Raw genomic sequence first — 25,048 nt, 5'->3', positions numbered from 1 at the left:
GAAAAAGTTAAATAGCCTCCGTGTATGTCTGTATATGTTTGTATGTCAAAAATTGGCATTGAATGTTTGCTATATATGTGTACACTGTAATTCACCCTGAGTCCCCTGCGGGGTGAGAAGGGCGGACTATAAAAGCGATAAATAAATAAATAAATAAATAAATAAATGCCATATAATGAAACTGCATTATCTAGTCATTTTAGACTGAAGATCCAGTTTAAATGCATTGAACTGCATTATGTACCAGTCAGTTTTAAACATGTGTCCTTTCCCCCCTGTTTTTTGTATTTTAATATGTATTTTATGGAAATACATTTTAATATGTGTATTTGTGGTATTTTTGCAATGTTTATGTGTTTAAACTATTCTGTAACCCACCTCGAGCCACAAGGAGAGGCAGGTAAGAAATAAAAATATTATTATTATTATTATTATTATTATTATTATTATTAAAAAGATGATGGATTTCCCATGTGTTTTGAATTTGAATTTAACTCGTCTTTTGCATTACCCATGCTACTTCTCCATACAACCCACTGGTGTTGTACATGTCTGTATATCTGATTTTTCCCCTCCTACCCCACATTAATACCTTCACAGCATTTCCAATCTTTATTGTGAGATCCCCAGGAAATTTCCTAAGACTGAAAAATTAGTGTGACGCTGTAACTCTTCTGTTTCATCAGAGCTTCGCCTTGTGAATGGCTCCAGTAACTGTTCTGGAAGGGTCGAGGTGTTTCACAATGAAACGTGGGGGACTATTTGTGATGCTGGCTGGGATCTACAGGATGCCCAAGTTGTGTGCAGGGAACTGGGCTGTGGAGAGGCCTTGAGGGCATCTGGTGGAGCACGTTTTGGAGGAGGGACTGGTCCCATCTGGCTAGAGGGCATGGACTGCACCGGGAAAGAAAACTCTTTAAGGCAATGCCCCAAAGGACAGTGGGGAGAACACGGCTGTGACCACAGCAGAGACGCAAGTGTGGAATGTGCAGGTAGGATTGCATCACTATGAAATATTGAATCGGTATAGAGGCAAGTTGCCAAGTTGTTATTCTTGTTATTTGCAATCATGTTGTTTCTGACTTATGACTACCTCATGAATGAGAGACCTCCAAGACCTTGGGACATTTATTGTCCTGCTCCTGTCTCGCAAATTCAAGTCCACAATTTTCTTGATTCGAATAAGGCCGTCTGTTATGGTCTCCTTCTTTTTCTACTTTCTTCCATTTTACTAAGCATTATCATATTTTTAATTGGGTCACATAAATTACAGAAATGTTTGGTTTTGCTGGTTTTGGGGGTATAGTTTTTCCAGTTACTCACTCTCCGTTCAGGACAGCAAATGTTGTCCCTGTTTTCAAGAAGGGAAAAAATAGGACCCAAACCATTACCATCCAGTTAGCTTGACATCAATACCAGGAAAAGTGAGTGTTGACGTGCCGCAGGGTTCTGTCTAGGCCCAGGGCTATTCAACACATTCAAAATCCAATTTTCACAGGGACAGAAAGTGAGGTGAAATCTTCTGAATCTTCTGAACAGGGGCACAGACAGCAAAACAAACACCACAGTGTGTGTTAATTGTTCCCTATGCTATCTGAAGCTTATATATATGCACACACAAACACACACATATCTGGAGCTACACTTAAAACATTTAGCTGTTCTGACTTACATACAAACTCAGCTTAAGAACAAATCGACAGAACCAATCTTGTTCATAACTTTGTGGACTAACTTTAATGTCCAGATCAAGAGAAGTCATGGTGTGTTCAGTTCTGGTCAGCACAATTTAAGAGAGATATTGACAAGCTGGAGCATGTCCAGTAGAGAGTGACTAAAGTGATAAAAAGTATGGAGACCATGTTCTCTGTGGAGGGGCTTAAAGAGCTGGGTGAGAGGAGAAGCGAGATGTTTCAGTATGTGATTCACATGTTTCAGTATGTGAAAGGATGTCATAAGGAACAGGTTTGATTTCTGCTGCCTTGGAGACTAAGCAATAGGTTCAAATGACAGGAAAGGAGATTCTACCTGACCACCAGGAAAAACTTTCTGACCTCAAGAGTTGGGCCCCTTCCACATAGGTGAATAAAATCCCACATTATCGGCTTTGAACTGGAATATATGGCAATGTGGACTCAGATAACCAGTTCAAAGCAGATATTGTGGGATTTTCTGCCCTGGCATGCTGGGTTAAATGTCTATGTGGAAGGGCCCTTGTTCAATAGTGGAACCCTCTGCTTTGGAGTGTAGTGCAAGCTCCCCCTCTGGAAGCTTTTAAACAGAGGCTGGGTGGCCATCTGATTTTCCTTTTCCTGTATGTCGGGGGTAGGACTAGATGCCCCATGCAATATCTTCCAACTCTATGAGTTGATGATTCTGTATCTCAGGATCTTCCTGCTCACTGAAGATATTTAAAGCCCAACATTGGGAGGTGGAAAGCAGTGAAACTTCCCCAGGATTGAAGCAATGAGGAGGCAGTCAAAACATGCGAGTAAAAGTTTTGTCAGTAAGCACATATATTGTAATTTCAGATCCATCCAGAGAGTGACTCTATAGCAGGCATGGGAAAACTTTGGCCCTCCAGATGTTTTGGACTTCTCTCCCAGAAATCCCTATCAGCTTCCCTGCTTTTATGAATGATGGGAGTTGAAATCCAAAACACATGGAGGGCCAAAGTTTGCCTCCTATAGAGTCACACATCCCAGCAATATTTCTAAACTGCCCTCCCCATGTGATCATCCGTGTTGTATCTTTGGTGAAGAAATGGTGAGAAGAAGTAACAGGAGTTCTGCCTATTTCAGATCCAAGAAAGTTCAGATTGGTGAATGGATTCAGTCGCTGTTCTGGGGAAATTGAAGTATTCCGCAACCAGGAGTGGGGGGGCCTGTGTGGCTTTCGATGGGATCTGAATCAAGCTCAGGTTTTGTGCAAGGAACTTGAGTGTGGAGATGTCATATCAGTTCCTTGGGGAGATTACTTTGGAAGAACAAACAGTCCTGTCTGGCCACTCTCTTTCAGTTGTAAAGGAACAGAAGATGCTCTCAGTGACTGTGACTATATTGATGAGGAATATCCATACTGCCAACTTGGAAAAGATGCTTCAGTTGTGTGCTCAGGTAATGTATGATGACATATATTCAATAATACCACATATTCCCTTCAACTGCAGGCAGTCTTGGATGACATACATTTCCTCAACCCATTTCAATCTGGCTTCAGAGCAGGATACAGAGTTGACACTGCTATGGCCATCTTAGTGGATGATCTCCATTTTACCACTGACAAGGGGTGTGTGCTGCTGTTGGTGCTTCTAGATCTATGAATGGCATTTGATATCAACAGTGATAACTTTCTGGAACACCTGGTAATATAAGAATCAGAGGCACTGTTTTGCAGTGGTTCCTGTTGTCCCTCACAGGCAGGGTCCAGATAGTGGTGCCTGGGGATAGCTGCTTCTCTGAGCTGTTATATGGCACCCCACAAGGGATTATTAACATTTACATGAAAGTGCTGGGAGAAATCATCCAGAAGTATTCAGTGGGGTGCTGATGCACACTGATGACACCCAAATCTATTTCTCCGTGCCTTCAAAAATGGTTTTTACAAAGGATAGTATATCTCCTCTAAATGAATGGCTAGAGCTGACCAAATTGAAACTGAACCCAGCTAACACAAAAGTGCATTAAGGGTCTTAACCTAGGATTTCAGATGTTTCACCCAGTTCTGGATGGAGCCCCACTTCCACTGAAAGACTATTCGCAGCTTGGGAGTGCGCCAGGATCATCTCTCCAAGGGCAGCCCAAGGAGATGCAGTGGTCACGAGTGCTGCTTACTACCAGCTCCATCTGATTTGCCAGCTAGATCCCTTCCTAGACCTTAAGATAGTTGCATCCTTCCATCCTTATGAGATGCCCAGTGGCAGTTCATTTGGAAGTGGGCCGTAGTTGGTCAGGGAATGGATTCCCAGGGTAGTCCACTGAGGCTCCCATCTCCCACAAACTTGTACTTCGGAATCAAACTGAGAGCAATGCCTTTGGTGTTGTTGGCCCTCCTTGGCCATCTTGCTGCTGCATCGAGTAATATGTTTACTGAAATGCATGGGCAGAAGGGGTTTCTTAGGCAGAGAGACAGAGTTAAAGTTAGGAAGTTTTCCAAAGAAGGGTAAAGTAGATTGACTGCGACTGCACTGGGCCTGCTGATTGGCTTGTAGCCTTATGAGGTGTACCCACTAGTGGCACTGGTAAAGCAATTAGTTTGGGGGATATATCAATGTAATGATCTGGCTTATTGCTACCCAATTAACTAGCTTCAAACACTTTCTTTTCTCTAAGTTTTATTTACATTTTAGTCATTACAATGACACTTACTTGTTTTTATGATCACAGTGAAAGAGACAGGACAAATGGCGACTGACTCATTTATACAAAATTGTTATCAGCTCATTAATTCAGATTCAAGTCTCTGGTTGTTATACCATCTAACTACCTTCTCTGATCTACACACGCTCTACATTGCATTGGTTTAACTCATGCACTGCTGGCAGCATGGGTTTTTCACTTAACTCGGATGATCATATTCCTGGGTTGAGGCACTTTGAAAAACAAGTCCTAGAAACAATACCAAAAAAGCCCACTCTGTGGTTCCAATTTGCGGATGACACCTTCACCATTTGTAGCCATGGATAGGAAGAACTAAACAAGCCCCTGGACCACATCAACAGCATCCACCTCCCTTGCCTTTCCAATATACCTCACAACCTCGAGGATGCCTGCCATAGATGTGGGCAAAATGTCAGGACAGAATGCTTCTGGAACATGGCCACTCAGCCCAGAAAACTCACGGGAACCCAGTGATTCCAGCCATGAAATCCTTCAACAACACATTGATCATATTCCTTTTGCATGTTGTGCCGTTGCGCCTGGGGGCTATTATTTTTATTGAAGGGGGCATGGACGTGGCATCTCTCCCCAGGGGATTGCTTCTTGCCCTCCTATAGGAAACTGGAACTCTCAAAAACCCAAAACGCTGTAAATAACTCAAAATAAGTTTTATCGATCACAAAGAGTTATTTCTTTAAAGCAATGAGCTGGAAACGTCAGAGGGGTGAAGGAAAATATACGTTACAGTCTCAGTTAGTCCTGGGTCCAAGGTGTTTGAAGCTGAGAAGCTTCACCAAGTTTCCTCTTTCCTCAATGGCTATGAATGCCGGAACAAACCACAACCCCAGTTCAGATAGCCTATGTTTGAAGACTCAGGATTTTCCTCTGGTGCCAAAAGAACCGGTTTGAAGGCGCTTGAGACTTCCAATGTCATTCAGGTTGGTCTGAACATGAAGCACAAGTCTCAAGGGTAAAAACCCTCAGAACCGGTGCTGAGAGGTAATTTAAATCAGGGTCTTTTAGAGTCAAGTATCTTACTCACGTCCATCTGGTACAAACTCTGATGGCAGAATGAAAAGAAAGGAAGCACTCCTCTCCTGTAGGAAGAGGTGGAGCCAAACAGTACTGATTGACAGCTATAAGTAACCAATCCATACAACTATACATAAGCAGGGTAAAAGGGGCAGGATTAAGCATGATACAACAGTTTAAATCTTACAACTAACAGTTCTATACATAGGTGGCGCCACTCGCGCCATCACACATGTTAATGTTAATGCCACTGGAATATCCAATGCTGCTTGTAAAACACTATTTCCAAACCTTTCAGAACTTAATCTGTACATTACAATGCAGTTTGACATTTCAATTGTTTTTTCCTTCTTCTTGAACTCTCCCCCTCCCAATTTCTCATGAACGAAACTAGAAGACAAGACCGGTGTTTGGCAGGCGCTTACTACTTGAGACCTTGTGTCTACTCCAGGTGTTCACTTTGCTTTCTACTGTGAGACAATAGAGATGTAATAAGTGAAAGTGGGCCAATAGTGAAAAAGGCAGACTTTATAAGCAACTCGATCTGCAGATTGAAAGGCTACAACCCCAGAGAGGAGACGTGGCAGTCCTTTGAGCTTGAACTAAACTATCCGCCATTTGCAGGCTGACAAATAAATACTTCTTCATTAAGAGTCAACTCCTCCGTGTTGTCTCCCCGCCATCCTTTTAGAGAGGATTTCTCGATTTACATAGATTTCCCCTTCAGAATGGAGTTCCATATGACAAGACCGGTGTTTTGTCTCTTTATCATGTGGCCTTTGCTCCTGGAAGCGCAGAAACAGGGTTTTCCAGGTAAACAAAGAAGGGTCTTCAGGAAGTCCATTGAGGTGGCTGCAGTGGGGCAGTTGAGAGCTATTGTCTATCTTTTGTTATATCCTTATCCAGAGGCTGAGAAATGTTCTTGAGTGATGGCCCTTGAGCCAAGAAGTAAAATAGAATATGTTTCATAAATGTATAGAAATAAAAGTGGAATAAAATATAGTTTATGGTTAGGAGAATAGAGGGGGCAAGATAAGGGTCTGGGGGTGATGGGGCTACATGCAAAAGAGAGGACACCAGTTTATCGCATTCTGGCTTGCTGCCCTTGGAAAACTATACATTCCTAACTATAAATCACTTTTTATTAGGTGGAGCCCCCAGTGGCTTAGTGGGCTAAACCCTTGTGCCAGCAGGACTGAAGACCAACAGGTTGCAGATTCGAATCTGGGGAGAGCACGGACATGAAAGAAGCCTCCCACAAGGATGATAAACCATCAAACATCCGGGCGTCCCCTTGGCAACGTCCTTGCAGACGGCCAATTCTCTCACACCAGAAGCAACTTGCAGTTTCTCAAGTCGCTCCTGACATGACCAAAAAACCCCCCTTTTTATTAGGAGTGGGGGTAGTTGTGTTTGATAACACAACCATGAAAACACTATGACGAGACAGTTCAAATAAATAAAAATGGAATAAAATTAAGTTTATGGTTAAGAGGATAGATGGGGAGAGAGAAGGGTCTGGGGGTGATGGGGCTAAGCCACTATCTTATCCTGGCTTGTTGCCCTTGGGAAACTGTAAATTCCTAACGATAAATCACTTTTTATTAGGGGTTGGGGTAGTCGTGTTTGATAACATAACCACGAAAAGACTATGACGAGACAGTTCAAAATGAATTTTACAACTTATTGCACAGTTAACTCATTTGTCCCATCAGAGCTCCGCCTAGTAAATGGCCCCGATCGCTGCTCCGGGAATCTTGAGGTGTTACACAACCAGCAGTGGGGGACTGTGTGTGACAGTGGCTGGGATGCCCATGATGCTCAAGTTGTGTGCCGGGAACTGAATTGTGGAGATGCCTCAACAGCATTTGGGAGAGTTCGCTATGGCCAAGGGTCTGCTCTGATTTGGCTGGAGAATGTGAACTGTACGGGAGGAGAAATATCTCTGGCTGCCTGTCCCAAAAGCCCTTGGGGAAAGCACAACTGCAACCACAGCCAGGATGTGAGTGTAAAGTGCTCAGGTGAGTTTCTAGAATAGCAGGTAACTAGAACAGGTAGAGCCAAAGCAAAATTCTGAGCATCAGGCTTTATAGTTAGTAGGCGGGACACTTTCTCACAAAGAAAGGAAATTGTTGATGCACAGTATCCCCGAATGAATGAAATGTATTAAGATCAACAGACTAGACAATCCATACATCTTAATATCTCTAGTCCTTTTTATTTCCCAATTCAGAGACTAGAAACCGAGGAGACTGAATTTCTAGAGTTTAACTAAGCCTTGATCCTTACTTTCAAGACAAGACAAGACGTACAATAAAAGTGCCATGTTTGATTGTCTTTGGATCATGGGTTTTATAGTATCGAACTGACACAAACATGAACATGTGCGCCCAAGAAATCAAGTAGCAATCAGGATTAGGCAAGGGAAGACCTTCCCCATTATCCGCCCTGAAAACCTGTTGTCTCGGTCTGTCTTTCACTCTATTCTCGTCCTCATTGATGACGTAGACTGATGTGTTTCAGGTTGCATGCCTTTTGTGTTCAGCCACCAAGACCTCACAGTCAGTGTGTTCTCTCTTAAGTCTTTGTGTGAGAGAGCTGAATACAGAATGTAGTTTTGAGTCTTTCCTTTTGGTTTAAGTTTAGATGGAAATAGAGATTAAATCAAGTTTCTATTTTGACAGTCTAGACCAGGGGTCCTCAAACTATGGCCCGGGGGCTGGATCCGGCCCCCTGGGGGCATTTATCCAACCCTTGAAGGGGCGGCTGAACCAATAGCAGCCTGGATGCTGCTGTTCTCCTGCTCGAGGGCTGGGAAGGAAGAGGGAGGTGGAGGTGTGGATGCTGTGTGTGCTGGATCTGAATGGAGGGAGCGAGAAGGCAGCCAAGCAGATCGGGGCCTTCCTGTGATTGGTTGGGGGGGGGGCGCCAAAATACTGTTTGCTTACCTTTGAAAATTACCTAGGGCCGCCTCTACTCATCCAGAAACTTTGTGTGGCTGCCACAAACTATCAGCCAAACTCCCATGACAAGAGATCATGGGAGTTGGGCCGATAGGCTAATCAGTAAACATATTCATGGATTCCTGCTGCTATAGTAAACCTGTTACCCATGCCACGACATGCTTGAAGTCAAAATTTCATTTATTTGTAATTACAAATAAATGTTTTACAATATATAAAACAAATGTTTCACAATATTCCCATATAAACTATAGTTCGGCCCTCCAACAGTCTGAGGGACAGTGAACTGGCCCCCTGTTCAAAGAGCTTGGGGACCCCTGGTCTAGACCCCATTTTTTCCTATCTATAAAATGTAGTTTTTTATGTTGCAATAAACTGTTTTTCACACTTCAAGGTAAGCTCTGCTGCTCATTGGTTTTAAGCTCAGGATTCCTCCAGTCACACTGTTTCCTCTTGCTGTGCGTGAGTAAGCTATCCTGCTGTGCTGTGCTTTATCTTTGAAATGCTTCCTATTGGGAGGGAGGTGCTTTCCATTACATTAATATCTCAAATGAACAAGAATATATGGGGTGGCTCTATGTTCTTAAAATGACCACTCAAACGCTTGGGGCAGCCTCAGTGTGAAAAGCCTTCTCCTACGGAGAGTGAATGAAGTTGGAAAATAACAAGCTTTCTTTTCCGTCATTTCAGGTCAGATCAGATTGGTCAACGGTTCAAATCCATGTTTTGGGAGACTGGAAATGTTCGGGGAGCAGCAGTGGAATGCCATTTGTGATGATTACTGGAATCTGGAGACGGCGGAATATTTTTGTAGGGCATTAAACTGTGGACCAGCCTTATCAACCCCGAGAGGATCCCACTTTGGAAGAAAATATAATCTCATCAAGTTACTCTTTAATTCTTGTATCATGAAAGGGGATTCTATTATACTCTGTGATTTAAGGGATTGGGGACCCTGTGAATCTGGAGAAGCTGCTGGTCTGATTTGCTCAGGTAATGAGTCAGGGGGCCCTTTGACCAGGAAAGTTCACACACACTGACTACTGTAGCAACATAGTGTTCTGTGGATTTTAAACTTTTCCTTTTATAATTTCCCTTTATTGAGGACTGATTTCAGGCACTGCACAGGAAAGTTGCAAACTGACTAGAGGGCCTTCATCCATGAGACTTCTCTGGGCTCCATTTGGCCTCAGAATTCTTTTTAGAAATAGTGAAAAGAGAGAGGGCCGGGGTGAAGTGTCCACAAAGAAACAGGAAGGGTGAGATTGGATTGTAAGAATGTAAGAGGTGTGTGAATGTGTGTGTAAGATAAGGTATAGGGGCTTGGTATGACCTGAAAGAGCAAAAGAAAGGAAAAGCAATGGAGCAGGTGGACCTTGTACATTTGGAGTGTCAGGCAAAAGATAGTTTGGATGCGATCTTCGTGAGGAATGACCTGGAAATGGTTAGGAAAAACTCCCCAAAAGAGCAGAGCATTCAAAAACATAAACAGGATACCCAGCTGAGGAGTCAGCTCACATCAAGCAGAAGGGGAAGTGTTGTGGCTGCAAAAGAATTCTGAGCTTAGGAGGCAAAGATAATAAGAATAAGACCTTATTCATATTCCGCCCTATCTCCCCGAGGGGACTGAAGATGCAGAGTTCAATCTTTAAAGTTTCAAAAAGGTTTATTTAAAAATATAAGAACTACATTTCTTGATAGAAAAGAACTGGGTCTGAGCTTCTCTCGAACTCCATCTCTTCAGAGGCTTAAACAAGAGGAAGAGCTCCAAACACTACATCTCTTCAAACACACAAAGCAGAGAGAGGTCTGCTTGCAAAGGCAGAAAACACAGAGGTCTTAAACAAAGGCATGCAACCTGAAAAGTATTTGTTTTACATCACCAATCAGGATGAGAGCAGAAAGAGAGAGAGAGAGCAAATAGAATATCCAACTGACATTCAGGAGTCGTGGCGGGGGGGGGGGGGGGGAGAGATTCCCTCAGCCTCTTCTAAAGCTAACTGTTCCTTATTGAGGACTGTAGACTTAGGCAGTGTGGAGTTGAATTCCAACAGAAATGTAGGCATCTAGATATGTTTATGTTGGATGACAGATGACTAAGGGATAGGGTTAGGGTTAGAGAACAAGCAGGGTCACACTCCCCCTGTCCAGTTCCCTGCAGAGGTCATCCACCAAGGAGACCAAAGCTGTCTCGGTACTATGCCCAGGCCTGAAGCCAGACTTTGAACGATCCAGAAAATCGGTGTCATCAAGGAATCCCTGAAGCTGTGAGGCAACCACCCGCTCCAGAACCTTGCCCAAAAAACTGAGGTTGGAAATTGGTCTGTAGTTGTTACATATGGTTGGGTCCAGGGAAGTCTTCTTTAATAGAAGTCTTACCACCACCTGCTTGAGGCAGGATGGGAATTTCCCCTGGCCCGGTGAAGCATTTATTATTGCAACAAACTGTTCCAATAACCCCTCTCTGGCCAGTTTAACTAGCCAGGAAGGACAAGGATCTAGAGCGTAAGTGGTAGCTCTCACTGTCCCAAGGATCCCCTCCACGTCATCAGGAAGGGAGGATGTGTCATTGGAACATGGAATTTTATTTAGACCATCTGCTGAAGAGAGGGAGGGAGGACTAGATGGGGAAGAAGTCTAATCTTAAGATTATCAGCAATTGCACTGCCATCTTAGGGTCTTTAAAGATGCTGCTGCCTTTGAACACTAAAATATATTCCATCAGAAAGTTGAAATGCAGCACTTGAAACAATGTCTGCAAATAAATATTTATACTTATTTGAAATATTGTAGACAAAAGTTTTTTGAGTATCAATCTGATACTAAGAATTTGGGTAGATTTTATTGGCACAGATTTCACATGTGGTAGAAAACAGCATTTTCTGTGCAGAAATTACTACATTTATGCAAAAATATTTATTTATTTATTTATTTGCTTCATTTCTATACCGCATTTTCAGCCCAAAAAGGTGACTCAATGCGGTTTACAGGGTACAAATTATCATAACAATCTTAGTGCAATTAAAAACACAACAATTCTAACAACAGGATCAACACCGATCCACAACAATTAACAAACAACATGAAACAAACATAGCGCCTCAATGAAATCGGATCCAAACTCATCATCCTTGTATCATTCCTATGTTCCATTTACCGTCTTCCTATGTTCAGTTGCACTGTTAACCAAACGCTTGTTCATAAAGCCAGGTCTTGACCTTTCTCCGAAACGCCAGCAATGATGGTGCCTGTCTGATGTCCACTGGTAATTGCATTCCATAGCCGAGGGGCCACCACTGAGAAGGCCCTGTCTCTCGTCCCCGCCAAGCGCGCCTGTGACGCAGGCGGGACCGAGAGCAGGGCCTCCCCAGATGATCTTAATGTTCTAGTCGGTTCATAGGTGGAGATGCGTTCGGAGAGGTAAGTGGGGCCAGAACCGTTTAGGGCTATTCATTTATGTATGGAAAAACAGCTTGGAGTTGAGACCTGACTACATGTCTCAGTAGATATCTATGGAGTGGAAGTCCCTCATCCTGATTTCCTCCTCATGAAGAAGTGAGAATAGAGCTCTTATTCTGATTGCCAGGTGGAAATGCATAGGTGCCTTTTTTGGCCCGAGACAAGAGTGCATTGGTGAGGAAGAAGCCATGCACAGTTACAGAATTCAGTCGGTGCAATACTCAAAAGTGGAAATAGGCCTCTCAGACCAGAAGTATTTCTCCTCTTCTTCTGTGACCCATGTTATCCCTATAGATCTGCTAAACTTTTTGGGAGAGACAATAATGAAGAAGCAGATATTCTGGCATTTGAATGGTGCTCTTTATTCCTTGTGTAGGGGCAGTCAGAGAAATATAATATTCATTTTACAATGCCATTCCGAATTAGAATTAAAATATAAAGATTTAACATATCTGATTTCTCCTGAAAGCAGAACAAGTTGTCTCCCCCCTGAAAGTTTCCACAGAACATTATTATTGATTTCTCCCCTTGATATAAATGCTGTGTTTAAACTGCTGGATCTAATTATATGGATACATTTCAACCTTATTTTATTTTCTCCCATCAGAGGCTCGCCTGGTGAATGGCCCAAATCCCTGCTCTGGGCAGATAGAGCTGTTGCACAACCAAGAGTGGGGAACCGTGTGTGATAACAGCTGGGACATGCACGATGCTCAGGTTGTATGCAGAGAGGTGGGCTGTGGCAATGCCCTCAAAGCCTTCAGAGGAGCTCATCATGGCCAAGGATCCGGTCCCATCTGGCTGGAGGGACTGGACTGTATGGGGAAAGAGGCATCCCTGAGGGAGTGTCCCCGAAGCCCATGGGGAGAGCACCACTGCAACCACAGCCAGGATGCCAGCGTGGAGTGCACAGGTAGGTTTCTGGCAAAGGATGCAGGAGAAGAGGGCATGAAAAGAGACAACGGCAGAGGCAGAGTGCCAAGGGGTTTTGCAGCACTTTGGAAATTGACTGTAAGAAAGAAGTAGGTGTCAGAAGCTTGTGTAGACTAAGGTCTACTTCCTCAGGTACCTGAAGTTAAGTCTCTAGAAACAGATCTTGGTAGCTATGGATAAGCACTGGCCACATTTCCATACCCACATGCCTCCAGTCTCCACCCTAAGCAAACAACCAAATCCTTCATTTATAAACATACTTCCTGATGCAATCATATATGTTCAGTTCCAGAAGACAGGAATGTCAAACTAATAGAATTATAACTACTAATCAACTACAGTCCTCATCATATGTTTTGTTTTTTTTTAAAAAAAAGTATCAACAAGACACGATTTGGGATTAATCTATTAAAAAATTGCAGAACTGCAATGATAGTCACGTATAGCTTCCAACTGGGACCACTTTGATATTTAATTCTTCTAAACCATTTGGGACAATAATATTATTTTCTCAAGAGCTCTTAGTGGCAGAGATTTACACGCCTTCAATCAGCTTCCCAATCTGATATGTTTTCTTAACTACTGAGAGGACACACAACACAGATAGGGAGATGGGACCTTGCCAACCTAGATGCCAAATCTGCCCACTCAGGAAATGACATCATAGGACCTGATCACATCACCCACAATTTTGGAGGTGCTATCACTTAAACATAGAATCATGGAATCATAGAGTCGGAATCAATCCAGTACAAGCCCTTTCTGCCAAGAAGCAGGAAAATCACATTCAAAGCACCCCTGAGAGATGACCATGCAGCCTCTGCTTAAAAGCCTCCAAAGAAGGAGCTGCCACCACTTGCCTTTTAATTCTACTGTAGAGTTCAGGGTTATTCTTAGTAATTTAGAGATCTTCTCAATCAGGTAGGAAAGCATAGTTCTTTTTTATGTGCCATATCAGTAAAAGAGTAAGATCTCCTGCAATACCGTCAAGGACACAAAACATGCGGCAACACCTGGCAGGACTATTTCAATACATGGTTGTTTATAAACATTTAAAGGCCAAGCCACTCAAAATGTTAATCTGTACAAATGATTCTTATCTTCAACCTGATATGAAGAATGATAAACCTCCATATTTTTATATCCAGGTAGATATCAGGAACAATAAGTAAGTTTTTCTTCCTACAGCTTTCAGGCATTCAGCAACTTTCCTCTTAAAAATGAATTGTCCCATCTGTGTGACCTCTTGGGAAGATCGTTCACTCTTCTTTCTCACCAATTGGAGACCTTGAGAGAGAAAATTGATCACCTCTTTAAAGGAATTGCCTTGATTATCAAAACACCTGTGCAATATGACCCCCCAAGGGCAGACATTCCCCTTCTTGCGAACTTGATTGAGGACTCATGCTTAATAGGAGAAAGAGGGCTGCTGGACATTGAGAACAAGGAAAGGACAGAATGTGAGAGGACTGTGGGAATGGGAGGGCTTTTTTAATATGTATAGGAATCAGGATGGTCCTGAGCGGCAGGAGACAATTGCAGATACTCTGTGGACAACTGCTAATTTAACATCCGATTCTATTGCCATTTCCACCTCTGATCGTGGCCAAGAACAAGAACAAGAACTTTTGAAAACGGACAACTTTGCGGTGGAAATCGCTGATTTGATAATCAATAGAGGTAGATGGATTTCAAAGAGGGTGGTCTGTAAATCTCTGGCAGAACTATTATCAAAGAGACCATAACATGGTTACGTAGACTATCAATCGGATGATCCCTATACCTGTCTTTTAATTGCACCTGAAGACAACTCATGGCTTGGTGAGCTTTTAGCGAGTCAATCACGCTTAAAAAAGTGGGGCATTACCATCAGGAAGGTGTTTGTGGACCCTTGTGTTTGCCCCCTTGTTGACACACTGGAACCATCTCACCATGCACCATCTGGTTCCAATGATAAATCCACAATTGGCTCCCCAGATAGGACCCCCCCCCCCCCGGGCTGTATCAGTTTGAAACTCCATCCATATCAGTTGCCTCTATCCAATCGGCCACACTCTCCCACCCTAGGACACTCCCCCTTTTTAGCCCCCTCAGTTCCCTCGATGATTCCCTTTCTCTCACGACACTGGAAACATCTGTGCATGACCCTCAGAACAACCCACGCTCAAGCCCCCTGGTCATAGAGGGCTGACTAGCTATGGAATCTAATTCCCAGGGAGGGGGGGGGTTCCGGAGGAGTCGGGCGCCATCCAGGTCGTGTGGGGGTGGAGATTCACTGGTCACAAACATCCCAGAGAGAAGCGCAACAGAGTTCTTGTGACCCTGGAGAAGGTAGGACATGGTAGTCTCCATGGCAGTTCCCCCGGACTTAAGGTCTTGCTCTTAAATGCCAGGTCCATCAATGGTAAGACCGCTGCCATTCAGGACTTGATCCTGGATGAGAAGGCGGACCTGGCTTGCATCACCGAGACTTGGTTGGACGGGCTGGGGGGGGGGTAAATCTCTCCCAGTTGTGCCCACCTGGTTTTGGGGTGCACCAGCAGGCCAGGTCCGGGGGACGGGGAGGTGGGGTCGCAGTAGTCTTTCGGTAGTCCACTGCTGTAATCAGATATGCTGTTCCGCAACCCCCCAGGTTCGAGTGTGTTCACCTGAGGGTGGGAAACCGTGATAGTTTGGGGATTCTGCTGGTGTACCACCCACCCCGTGACTCAGCAGTTTCCCTGCCTGAGCTAGCAGATGTGGTCTTCAATTCGGCCTTGGTCTCCCAGCGCTTGATTGTGCTGGGAGACTTCAATATACACGCTGAGACCTCCTTAACAGGGGCAGCTCAAGATTTCATGGTTGCCATGATTACCATGGGGCTATCACAAGTTATATCCAGGCCCGCTCATCAGGCTGGACATACACTCGACTTGGTTTTTGTGGTGGACGGTGGATTGGTCAGAGTGGAAGAGCAAAACATCTTTCCATTGTCATGGTCTGATCATCATCTGGTTAGCGTTAGACTCACTGCGCATTCAAACCTTCACAGGGGTGGAGGATCAACTAAGATGATCCGCACCAGGAGACTGATAGATCCGGAAGGATTCCTGAGGAATCCTGGGGCTCTTCCTGCCGTGGAGCCTGGCGATCATGTTGACACCCTGGTTGACTGCTATAATAGTGAGATGGCCAGGGTGATAGACTTGATCACTCCCGAACGCCCCCTATCGTTGCGCAGAAACACACCGTCTCCTTGGTTTACAGGGGAGTTGGCAGTGATGAAGCGCATGAGAAGGAGGCTAGGGTGCAAATAGAGGAAATCTCAGGATGTGTCTGACCAAGCACGGGCTATGGCCTCACTTAGGGCCTATTCTGCGGCTATAGGGGTAGCCAGGGAGACCTTCACGACTGCCCGTATAGCGTCTGCATCTAATAGATCTTCAGGGTTGTTTCGGGTCGTTGGAGAACTTCTTCACCCTCCTCAGGTGGAGGAGACCTTTGACGACCCGAAAACTCGGTGCTGCGAATTTGCGCAGCACTTTGCAGACAAAGTTGCTCAGATACGTCTTGAGCTGGACTCCAGTTTGATCGCAGTTCCAAGAGAGGTGACCAAGGCATCTGCTTGTCCGGTTTTGTGGGATTCCTTCCGGCTTGTTCGTTCTGAGGCCATGGAGGTGGCCCTTGGGGCAGTGAGAGCCACCACATCGGCTCTGGGCCCTTGCCCATCTTGGCTAATTAAATCGACCCATGATGGTCTGATTGATTGGTTTATGTTAATCATCAACACATTGTTAGAGTAAGGAATTTTTCCATCAGGTTTAAAACAGGCAGTTGTTAAACCACTCCTGAAAAAGACTTCCCTTGATTCCACAATCTTAAATTACTATAGACCAATCTCAAACCTCCCTTTTCTGGGCAAGGTGTTGGAGCGGGAGGTTGCTGCTCAGCTCCAGGGTTTCCTTGATGACATCAATTACCTGGACCAGTCACAGTCTGGCTTCAGGCCTGGCCATGGTACTGAGATGGCTTTGGTCGCCTTGGTGGATGACCTCCGCAGGGAGCTGGACAGGGGGAGTGTGACCCTGTTGGTTCTCTTGGACATCTCAGTGGCTTTTGATATCATCAATCATGGTATCCTTCTGGGACGCCTCTCTGGGATGGGCCTTGGAGGCACGGCTCTGTCGTGGCTCCGGTCCTTCCTGGAGGGTCGATCCCAGAGGGTGAAGCTGGGAGACACCCGCTCAGACCCCTGGCCTTTGACCTGTGGAGTCCCGCAAGGCTCCATTTTGTCTCCCATGCTTTTTTTAAAATAAATTTTTATTAGAGTTATATATAAATACATGGACAGTGGGGGAACAATATATAGAGGATAGTATAGTAGGAAAAGAAAACAAGAAAAAAGAAAGGGATAGGTGGGCGGGGAGGTTGAAGAGAAGAGATGGGAGATGAGAGAGAAAGAAGGTGTGGCGAAGGACAAAGAAGGAGCGGAAAGAGAGAGAAAAAGAAAAAGAAAAAAAAGAGAATGAAAAAAGAGGAGGGAGGTACTGGCGGGAAGGGAAAGGGGTAGGTTAGGATATAATTTAAAAAAACTTCCATCTATTCGAGGAGGATTTTTGCAGATGTTTCCAAGATTGGTTCTGTGACATTTCTTCCTTCTTTGTATATTCATTGTTGTGATTTACTCTTATTAGTAAATTATATCAATTTTCCATTTCCTAAGATAGTCCTTTACCGGGTCCCAGTTTATGGGTTTGTTTGGAATTCCATAATTTGATGTTATCCAGTAAGTCAGTTCGTCCATATTCATTATGTCCAGGATTTTATTATACCAGTCTTCTCTTTGGGGAGTTTCTTTCCATTTCTTAGCATACACAATACGTGCCACAGTAGTTGATAATGAAAAAGTTTTTCCTTATTTCTCTCGCCATCAAGGTCGAGCATTTCTAGGAGAAAGAGCTCTGGTTCTTTCTCTATTTGGATTTCTAAGATCTTTTGTATGTCTTTTTGTATCATGGTCCAGAATTTTTTAGCTACAGGGCAGGACCACCACATGTGGAAGAAAGTCCCAATCTGGTGGTCACACTTCCAGCATTTGTTCGATGCGTTCTTGTAGCACTTTGATATTATCTGGGGCATTAGGTACCACCGGTGTATCATTTTGATGAGGTTTTCTTTGAGTTCATAAGAGTAAGTGTGATTTATTCTTCGATTCCAGACCTTCTCCCATTTATATAGTTCTATTTGGTGGCCTATGTTTTGTGCCCATTTAATCATTGAATCTTTTATATGTTCCGTTTCAGTGGCCCACTCTAGTAGTTTTTTATATAATTTTGTGATCAGTTTGTTATTTGACTTCATAATGCTATCCCAGAAGCCATTTTGGTCTGCGAATTCTGAGCCTTTGTCTATTTTATAACAGTCGGTCAATTGTCTATAGTTCAGCCATGAGAGATTGGGGAATGTTTCTCTGATTTCCTTTTCTTCCTTCAGTTTGTACTTCCCATCTGCCTTCTCTAGGGCATCTCGGTAAGTGGGCCAGTGTTGCCAACCTATTTCTCTCCTATGAAATGCTTCTAGCGGGGATAGCCAGAGTGGGGTCTTGCTATACAATCTTTTTTTATATCTCTCCCATATTTTCATAAGCCCCACTCTTATATAATGGTTGTTAAAGTTCTTTTCAATCTTTGTTTTACCATAACAAAGGTAGGTGTGCCAGCCCCACCTGAGATCGGCACCTTCTAAGGTCAGTAAGTTTCTGTTTGTTAGTAACGTCCAGTCCCTTACCCATATAAGATAACAGGCTTCATAATAGCTCCTCAGGTCCGGAAGGCCGAGACTACCTCTTCTTTTATCATCTATGAGTGTAAGGCATTTTATTCTAGTTTTTTTCCCTTGCCATATAAATTTAGAGATGGTTTTATTCCACTCGTTAAAGATGTTAAAGTTTTTGATGACTGGTAGTGATTGGAAGAGGAATAACATCTTGGGCAGAATGTTCATCTTTATGATTGAAATTCTACTTTCTTCCATTTGTTTTCATAATTATTTTTTATCAGTTGGGAGTTTTTTGCTGTTAATGTTATTCCTAGATAGTGTATTTTCTCTGATACCTGGAATTCTGTTAGTTTAGAAAGCTCTTCTTTCCTCTTTTGAGACATGTTTTTGGTTAGTATCATCATCTTCTTTTTGTTTATTTTCAGGCCAGCTATGTTACCGAATTCTTCGATTTTGATTATCCATTTGGAGATTGTTTCTATGGGGTTATTAATGATACACATTATATCGTTGGCAAATGCCCTTATTTTGTAGTTTTCCCTATTTATTTTGATGCCTCTTAAGTCGGGGTCATCCCTAATGGAGTTTAGAAGAATTTCTAAACCTAGTATGAATAATAGGGGCGACAATGGGCAACCTTGCCTCGTGCCTTTGCATATCATTAAGGATCTAGATTCTTGTGCATTTACTATCATCTTGGCTTCTTGAGAGTTGTAGATTGTGTTGATGGCATTGTTAAACTGGTAGCCAAGGTCTAGTTCTTTAGTTAATAATTTTAGATAATCCCAGTTGAGATTATCGAACGCCTTTTCGGCGTCAAGGCTTAATAGTGCTAGCTCTTCTTGGTTGTTTTTCTCATAGTATTCGATGGTATTTAGGACAGTTTTAATATTGTCTTTTAGTTGCCTGTTGGGTAAGAAAACAGCTTGTTCGTCTTTCACCCAGTCTTTCAAAAATAGCTTTAGCCTTTCGGCGAGTATACTAGCGAAGATTTTATAGTCCACGTTACGGAGGGAAATAGGCCTGTAATTTTTTTCCCATGCTTTTTAACATCTACATGAAACCGCTGGGCAGATGACATACAACTCTACTACTCTTTTCCATCTAACTCCAAGGAAGCCCCTCGTGTGCTAGATGAGTGCCTGACCGCTGTGGCTGTCTGGATGAGGACTAACAAGCTCAAGATTAATCCTGACAAGACAGAGGTCTATCTGGTCGATCGTAAACCAGACCAGGGTATAGGGCGGCAACCTGTGCTAGACGGGGTTGCACTCCCCCTGAAGTCACAGGTCCGCAGTTTGGGGGTCCTCCTGGATTCTTCACTTACATTTGAGGCTCAGGGATCGGTGATGGCCGGGAGGGCCTTTGCACAATTAAGACCCGTGCACCAACTGCGACCATACCTCCGGAAGGTTGATCTGGCCAAGGTGGTCCACGCCTTAGTCACCTTTAGACTGGATTACTGCAATGCACTTTATGTGGGGCTGCCCTTGAAAACAGCCCGGAAATTTCAGATGATCCAATAAGCGGCAGCCAGGTTGTTAACCAGGGCTCCTTACAGAGAGAGGTCATCCCTCCTGTTTAAGGAGCTCCACTGGCTGCCTTTCATCTACCGGACCCAATTCAAGGTGCAGGTTCTTACCTACAAAGCCCTGAAAGGTTTGGGACCCGCCTACCTGCGTGACCGCATCTCTGTATACGAACCCACACGATCTCTTCGATCATCCGGCGAGGCCCTGCTCTCGATCCCACCAGCATCGCAGGCACAATTGGTGGGGACGAGAGAGAGGCCCTTTTCGGTGGTGGCCTCTTGACTTTGGAACTCACTCCCTAAAGACATCAGACAGGCTCCAACCTTGGCAGTCTTCAGGAGGAACTTGAAGACATGGCTGTTCCAGTGTGCCTTCCCGGAATAATGTTCCCATAGCACTTTGTCCTCCAAAGCACTTTACATTTTTTAAGTCTGCTCGTATGCCCTTCCATAAGCACCAGTATCATCTTCCGTCCATGTCCCAGCATATCTCCAATTTTAACTTTACATTTGGCCTCCCCTCTGTTTTTAATTATGTGTTGTTTTTTGATAATGTTGTTTATTTTATTATCTATGTTTTTAATTGCTTGTATTGTTGTTTTATTGCTTGTATTGTTGTGTTTGGGCTTGGCCTCATGTAAGCCGCACCGAGTTCCTTGGGGAGATGGTAGCGGGGTACAAATAAAGTTAATAAATAATAATAATAATAATAATAATAATAATAATAATAATAATCTACAAAGAAAGGGAACTACACAACCTTTCTACAAAAGCTGCACAATTTTACCAGAAAACCATCTAATTTTCTGTAAACCATTGCTGTTCTGAAAATGCTCACTTCTAGCCTAGAAACATCTGCAAGTTTCCATGAGCTTTCCCAGTTGCCAGTTCAGCATCCTCACCTGAAAACGACCTGTCTAAATTTTCTATTTTTTTTTTGTTTATTTAGAGAGTTTTTACCCCACTCTTCAACCACAAAGGAACACATAGCAGCTTACCATCTACATAACATAAATTATTTTTGTATCGTGCCAGGAGCAAACCAAACCGTTGTATTGCATTTTTTAAACAAACAAATAAACAAAACACAAAGTTTGCAAGCTTGGTAGTTATTAGATGTCCTTTGAGAGTGGTTGTTCTTTGGCAGCTGACATGCCTTCAATGTTGATTGAGATTATTGTCATGGTTGGTCCTGAAAAGGTCTGTTGGTTGTTTTGCTTGCTTGTTTGCATTGTGCAAGTCGCTTCTGGTTGCTTCTGGAGTGAGAAAACCAGCTGTCTATGAAGACATTGCCCAGGGATGCCTAGATGTCTTGCAATCTTGTGAGGCTTCTCTCATGTCCCCCATAAGATAAATTAGATGTAATACATAAGACGGTGCCCCACTTGTCTGCATTAGAGATGGGGAAAGGCAGGGGGAAGCCAGCTGAGGGAAGGAGGGAAAACCAGCTGAGAATAAATGATACATTATGCTTGAGAAGAACATCAGGGGTCCCTGGGAGGATGTTGATCTGCTAACTCTAGATATCACTTTTCTTCTTATTATTCCCTGTTAGTACATTTGCCCCTCAGCTTACCATATGCCACAGCTCGTGTTTGCTCCATGTACTGCTGCTGTATGGCTTTAGCAAGGGACACTACCCACTTCTCCTGAATGTCTCTGTGTGACAAATAATTCTTTGCCTGAAAGGGAAACAGACATCAGACAGAAACTGGGAGGGGGAGAAATAATATTGGCTTTCCCTTTTTCAGGTTGGATCAGATTGGCCAATGGTTCAAGCCACTGTTCTGGGACAGTCGAGATGCTCCACAAGCAGCAATGGAAAGCCATATCCATATGTGATAAAAACTGGGATGAGTATCAAAACCATGTTGTCTGCAGGGAAGTGGGCTGTAGAGCGATCTCATGGGACACAAAAATACTTCAATTTTACCCTCCAGGCAGTAACAAGAGGCCATCTATAGACTCCTGTAAATGGACAGCAAATGAACTTGCTGAATGTGACCTGACACATTTCGAACAGGAAAGCTGCAGTCATGGAGAAGCTGTTAAGTGTTCAGGTAATGGTTGGTGAACTGGTTGGAGAGTCAGACTAGGACGGGAGGAGACCAGGGTTCAAATACCAGCTTGGTGACCAGGTGGAAGCAAAACTTTTAAGTCTTAAAGGAAAGAAATGGCAAACTCATTCTGAACAAATGTCACATAGAAAACACTTGGTTTGTACTTGTGCTTTCCAGTCGCCTCTCAATGTATGGCCACCTCATGAATGTCATAGGTCTTTCTAAGGCAAAGAGGACAAATTGCCTATTTTTTCCAGTGAAATATATCTGGTAATTGTTGATAGTCTCCCATTCAAGTACCAACCAGGATGGACACTGCTGAGCCACAAAAAATTAAATGGTATCTGGTGGCTTTAGGCTATTTAGGTCTCATGTTCAGGCTGCCATAAAAAACTTAAAGGTTCCCAATAAGTCATCCTAGGAGAAGGGATGGGGACAAAGTCGTTCAGAGAAATAAAGATGACAAGCACGCAGAGTCAACACTGAAGGACTTTTCGTCACTTGGTGACCTTTTCTGAAACACCAAACCTCCTTGAACAGGATTCAGCCAGGCATTTTCAGAGGAGAAAAGATATCCAGAGGAGCAAAGAGAAGGTGTTTGAGTAAACCATTTGTTTTGCTTTTTGAATTAATAATATTATGATGGAAGCAGGAAAAGAGAAGAACTGTTTATTTAATTTAAGGCAAGAGCTCCTGCTTATTCTTCCCTTCTGAGGTGAAATCCCCACTCTTAAGACTTTCTTAAAGACCATGTTGACCATGAACCACCTATTGGACAATGCCACTGTTTACACTCGCAAGGGAAGTCCATATGGAATAGTTGCCCCCTCCCATTGATTTCAGTGATCCAGAGGGGAGATTATGGTGGAAGGGGAGATCCCCTCTGCACATGCACACTGAGGAAAAGGCATATAAAAGGAGAAAGAAAGAAATGGAGAGTTTTAAAAGGAAGTTTTACTTCCAAGCAAAAAATTGGCATGGAAAGGATATAGTTAGGAGTAGTTACAAAGTTGGAAAACAAACTGAATCATTGGGTTACTGTGAATTTTCTGGGCTATATGACCATGTTCCAGAAGCATTCTCTCCTGACATTTCACCTGCATCTACAGCTGGCACCCTCAGAGGTTGTGAGGTCTGTCGTAAACAAGGCAAGTGGGATTTATATGTCTATGGAATGTCCAGGGTTTGAGAAAGAACTCTTGTCTGTTTGAGGCAGGTGGGAGTGTTGTAATTGGCCACCTTGATTATCATTTATTGGCCTTGCAGCTTCAAGGTCTGGCTGCTTACTGCCTGGGGGAATCCTTCATTGGGAGATTATTAGCTGGCCCTGATTGTTTCCTGTCTGGAATTCCCCTGTCTAGAATTCATGGTTTTGAGTGTTGTTCTCTACTGTTCTTTACTGAATCATGTCGACCCAGAGGCTTCAAGAAATAGAATTTCCCCAACCCAACGGTCCCTGGCTACTCATGACTCCAGCACTTCCAGGGGGTCTGGGTTGTTCTTGGGAGTTGGGAGCCTGGGCCTTCTGCCTGCCCAGCCTAGGACCCCCTCCCCTTCCCACATACCTTGTGCTCCTCTCTCTAAGCACATGGGCCCCTGAGGCTTATATAGTAAGTTCTCCCTAAAAGCACCTGGAAGCTTTACCCAGCGGGTGATTTCCCTCTGGCTCTTCCCTGAGGCTGATTTCCCCATTAAATCCAACCATAAACTCAAGATCATAACTCTGGATGGCCATCTGACAGGGGTGCTTTGAATACAATTTTCCTGCTTCTTGGTAGAATGGGGTTGGACTGGGTGGCCCGTGAGGTCTCTTCCAATGATTCTTTCTGCTTAGGTTTTGCTCAGCTGTGTTTATCAGTTCATAGAATCATAGAATCCTTGCGAGCCATCCACTCCAACTCCGGCCAAGAAGCAGGAAGCAGTTCAGTTCTATCTAGCTGGAGTTTTTTTTTATTATGATTATTATCTTATATTCCAAGCTGGTTGTTATCATTGGAGAATCTTGCCTATTGGAAATGGAAAGGAAGTTGAAGGAGAACAGAGATTCCTCTGTGATTCTCAATTCTAAAATCCAGTCCCACTCTAAGCTGTAACTCCATTTTCCTCAGTTCACTGAAAGACAAAAGACAGAACTCTACAAAAGGGACTATTGGTTATGAATGGGGTTAGGGAGTGTCCCATAGCAACAAATGTGTATTCCTGGGAAATAGGAGTTCTGCTGCAGGCCTTTGCGACACTCTTGCATTGATTTCACGATTGCCAGCTTATCTCTCACGAAGGGTCCTATAACCAGGAAAGTATGTAAGAGAAATCATGGAATTGGCCTTCAAATAAATGAAAGCACTTTTTGTTCTTCCAAAACCAACAGGAACCAGATTGGTGAATGGTACAAATCGTTGCTCTGGCAGAGTTGAAGTGTTTTTCTATTTGTACTGGTGGTCGGTGTGTGAAGACGAATGGGACCTGCGTGATGCTCAAGTCGTGTGCAGAGAACTTGGCTGTGGAGCTGCCCTGTCAGCCCCAGGAGGATCTCTTTTTGGGACTGGAGAGGGTGTCGAAAACTGGTATTATGAACCAAAATGTTTGGGAACAGAAATTGCCTTTAACCAATGTATGTTTGATTTAAGATATCGATGTCACTCACGTGAATCGGCTGGTGTTGTGTGCTCAGGTAACTGTTGAAAATTAAAGTAAGATTGATTATTCACTCTGGACTTTTACATTTTACAGCAGAAGAGTCTAAAATTAACCCATCTTAAAAACTGGATATTCAAAAAAGAAATCCCAGTGGAAATGTCTAGTGCTGGGAAAGACTACGTATGGCGCTTGCTTTGTGAACACTGTAAGCCAGCAAAGAGGGGAATGTCTTCCACTTGACTTTACAGGCCTTTCTCCCACATTTCCACTTCTTCAATACAGCATATACCCAACCTT

The 25,048-nt window shown here is 43.6% G+C and overlaps 1 protein-coding gene and 1 long non-coding RNA gene across 2 annotated transcripts in view; both read left to right on the top strand.

Moving 5' to 3' along the window:
* Positions 1 to 6,654: 6,654 nt before the first annotated feature.
* On the top strand, positions 6,655 to 12,509 carry LOC137096251 (uncharacterized). Its single transcript, XR_010909377.1, has 3 exons — positions 6,655 to 7,432; positions 9,065 to 9,367; positions 12,441 to 12,509. It is a non-coding gene; the product is annotated as an uncharacterized lncRNA (long non-coding RNA).
* Positions 12,510 to 12,535: 26 nt separating this feature from the next.
* LOC137095984 (deleted in malignant brain tumors 1 protein-like) overlaps positions 12,536 to 25,048 on the top strand; it is a 37,283-nt gene continuing 24,770 nt past the window's right edge. Inside the window, exons 1-2 of the mRNA XM_067463255.1 lie at positions 12,536 to 12,746; positions 24,483 to 24,785. Of these exons, the coding sequence (XP_067319356.1) occupies positions 12,536 to 12,746; positions 24,483 to 24,785 (514 nt within the window). The remainder of the gene's footprint in view (positions 12,747 to 24,482; positions 24,786 to 25,048) is intronic.

The sequence above is a fragment of the Anolis sagrei genome, chromosome 2 (assembly GCF_037176765.1).
Source record: "Anolis sagrei isolate rAnoSag1 chromosome 2, rAnoSag1.mat, whole genome shotgun sequence".
In the NCBI taxonomy this organism is placed as follows: Eukaryota; Metazoa; Chordata; class Lepidosauria; order Squamata; family Dactyloidae; genus Anolis; species Anolis sagrei.
This window is presented reverse-complemented; position numbering and strand designations above follow the sequence as displayed.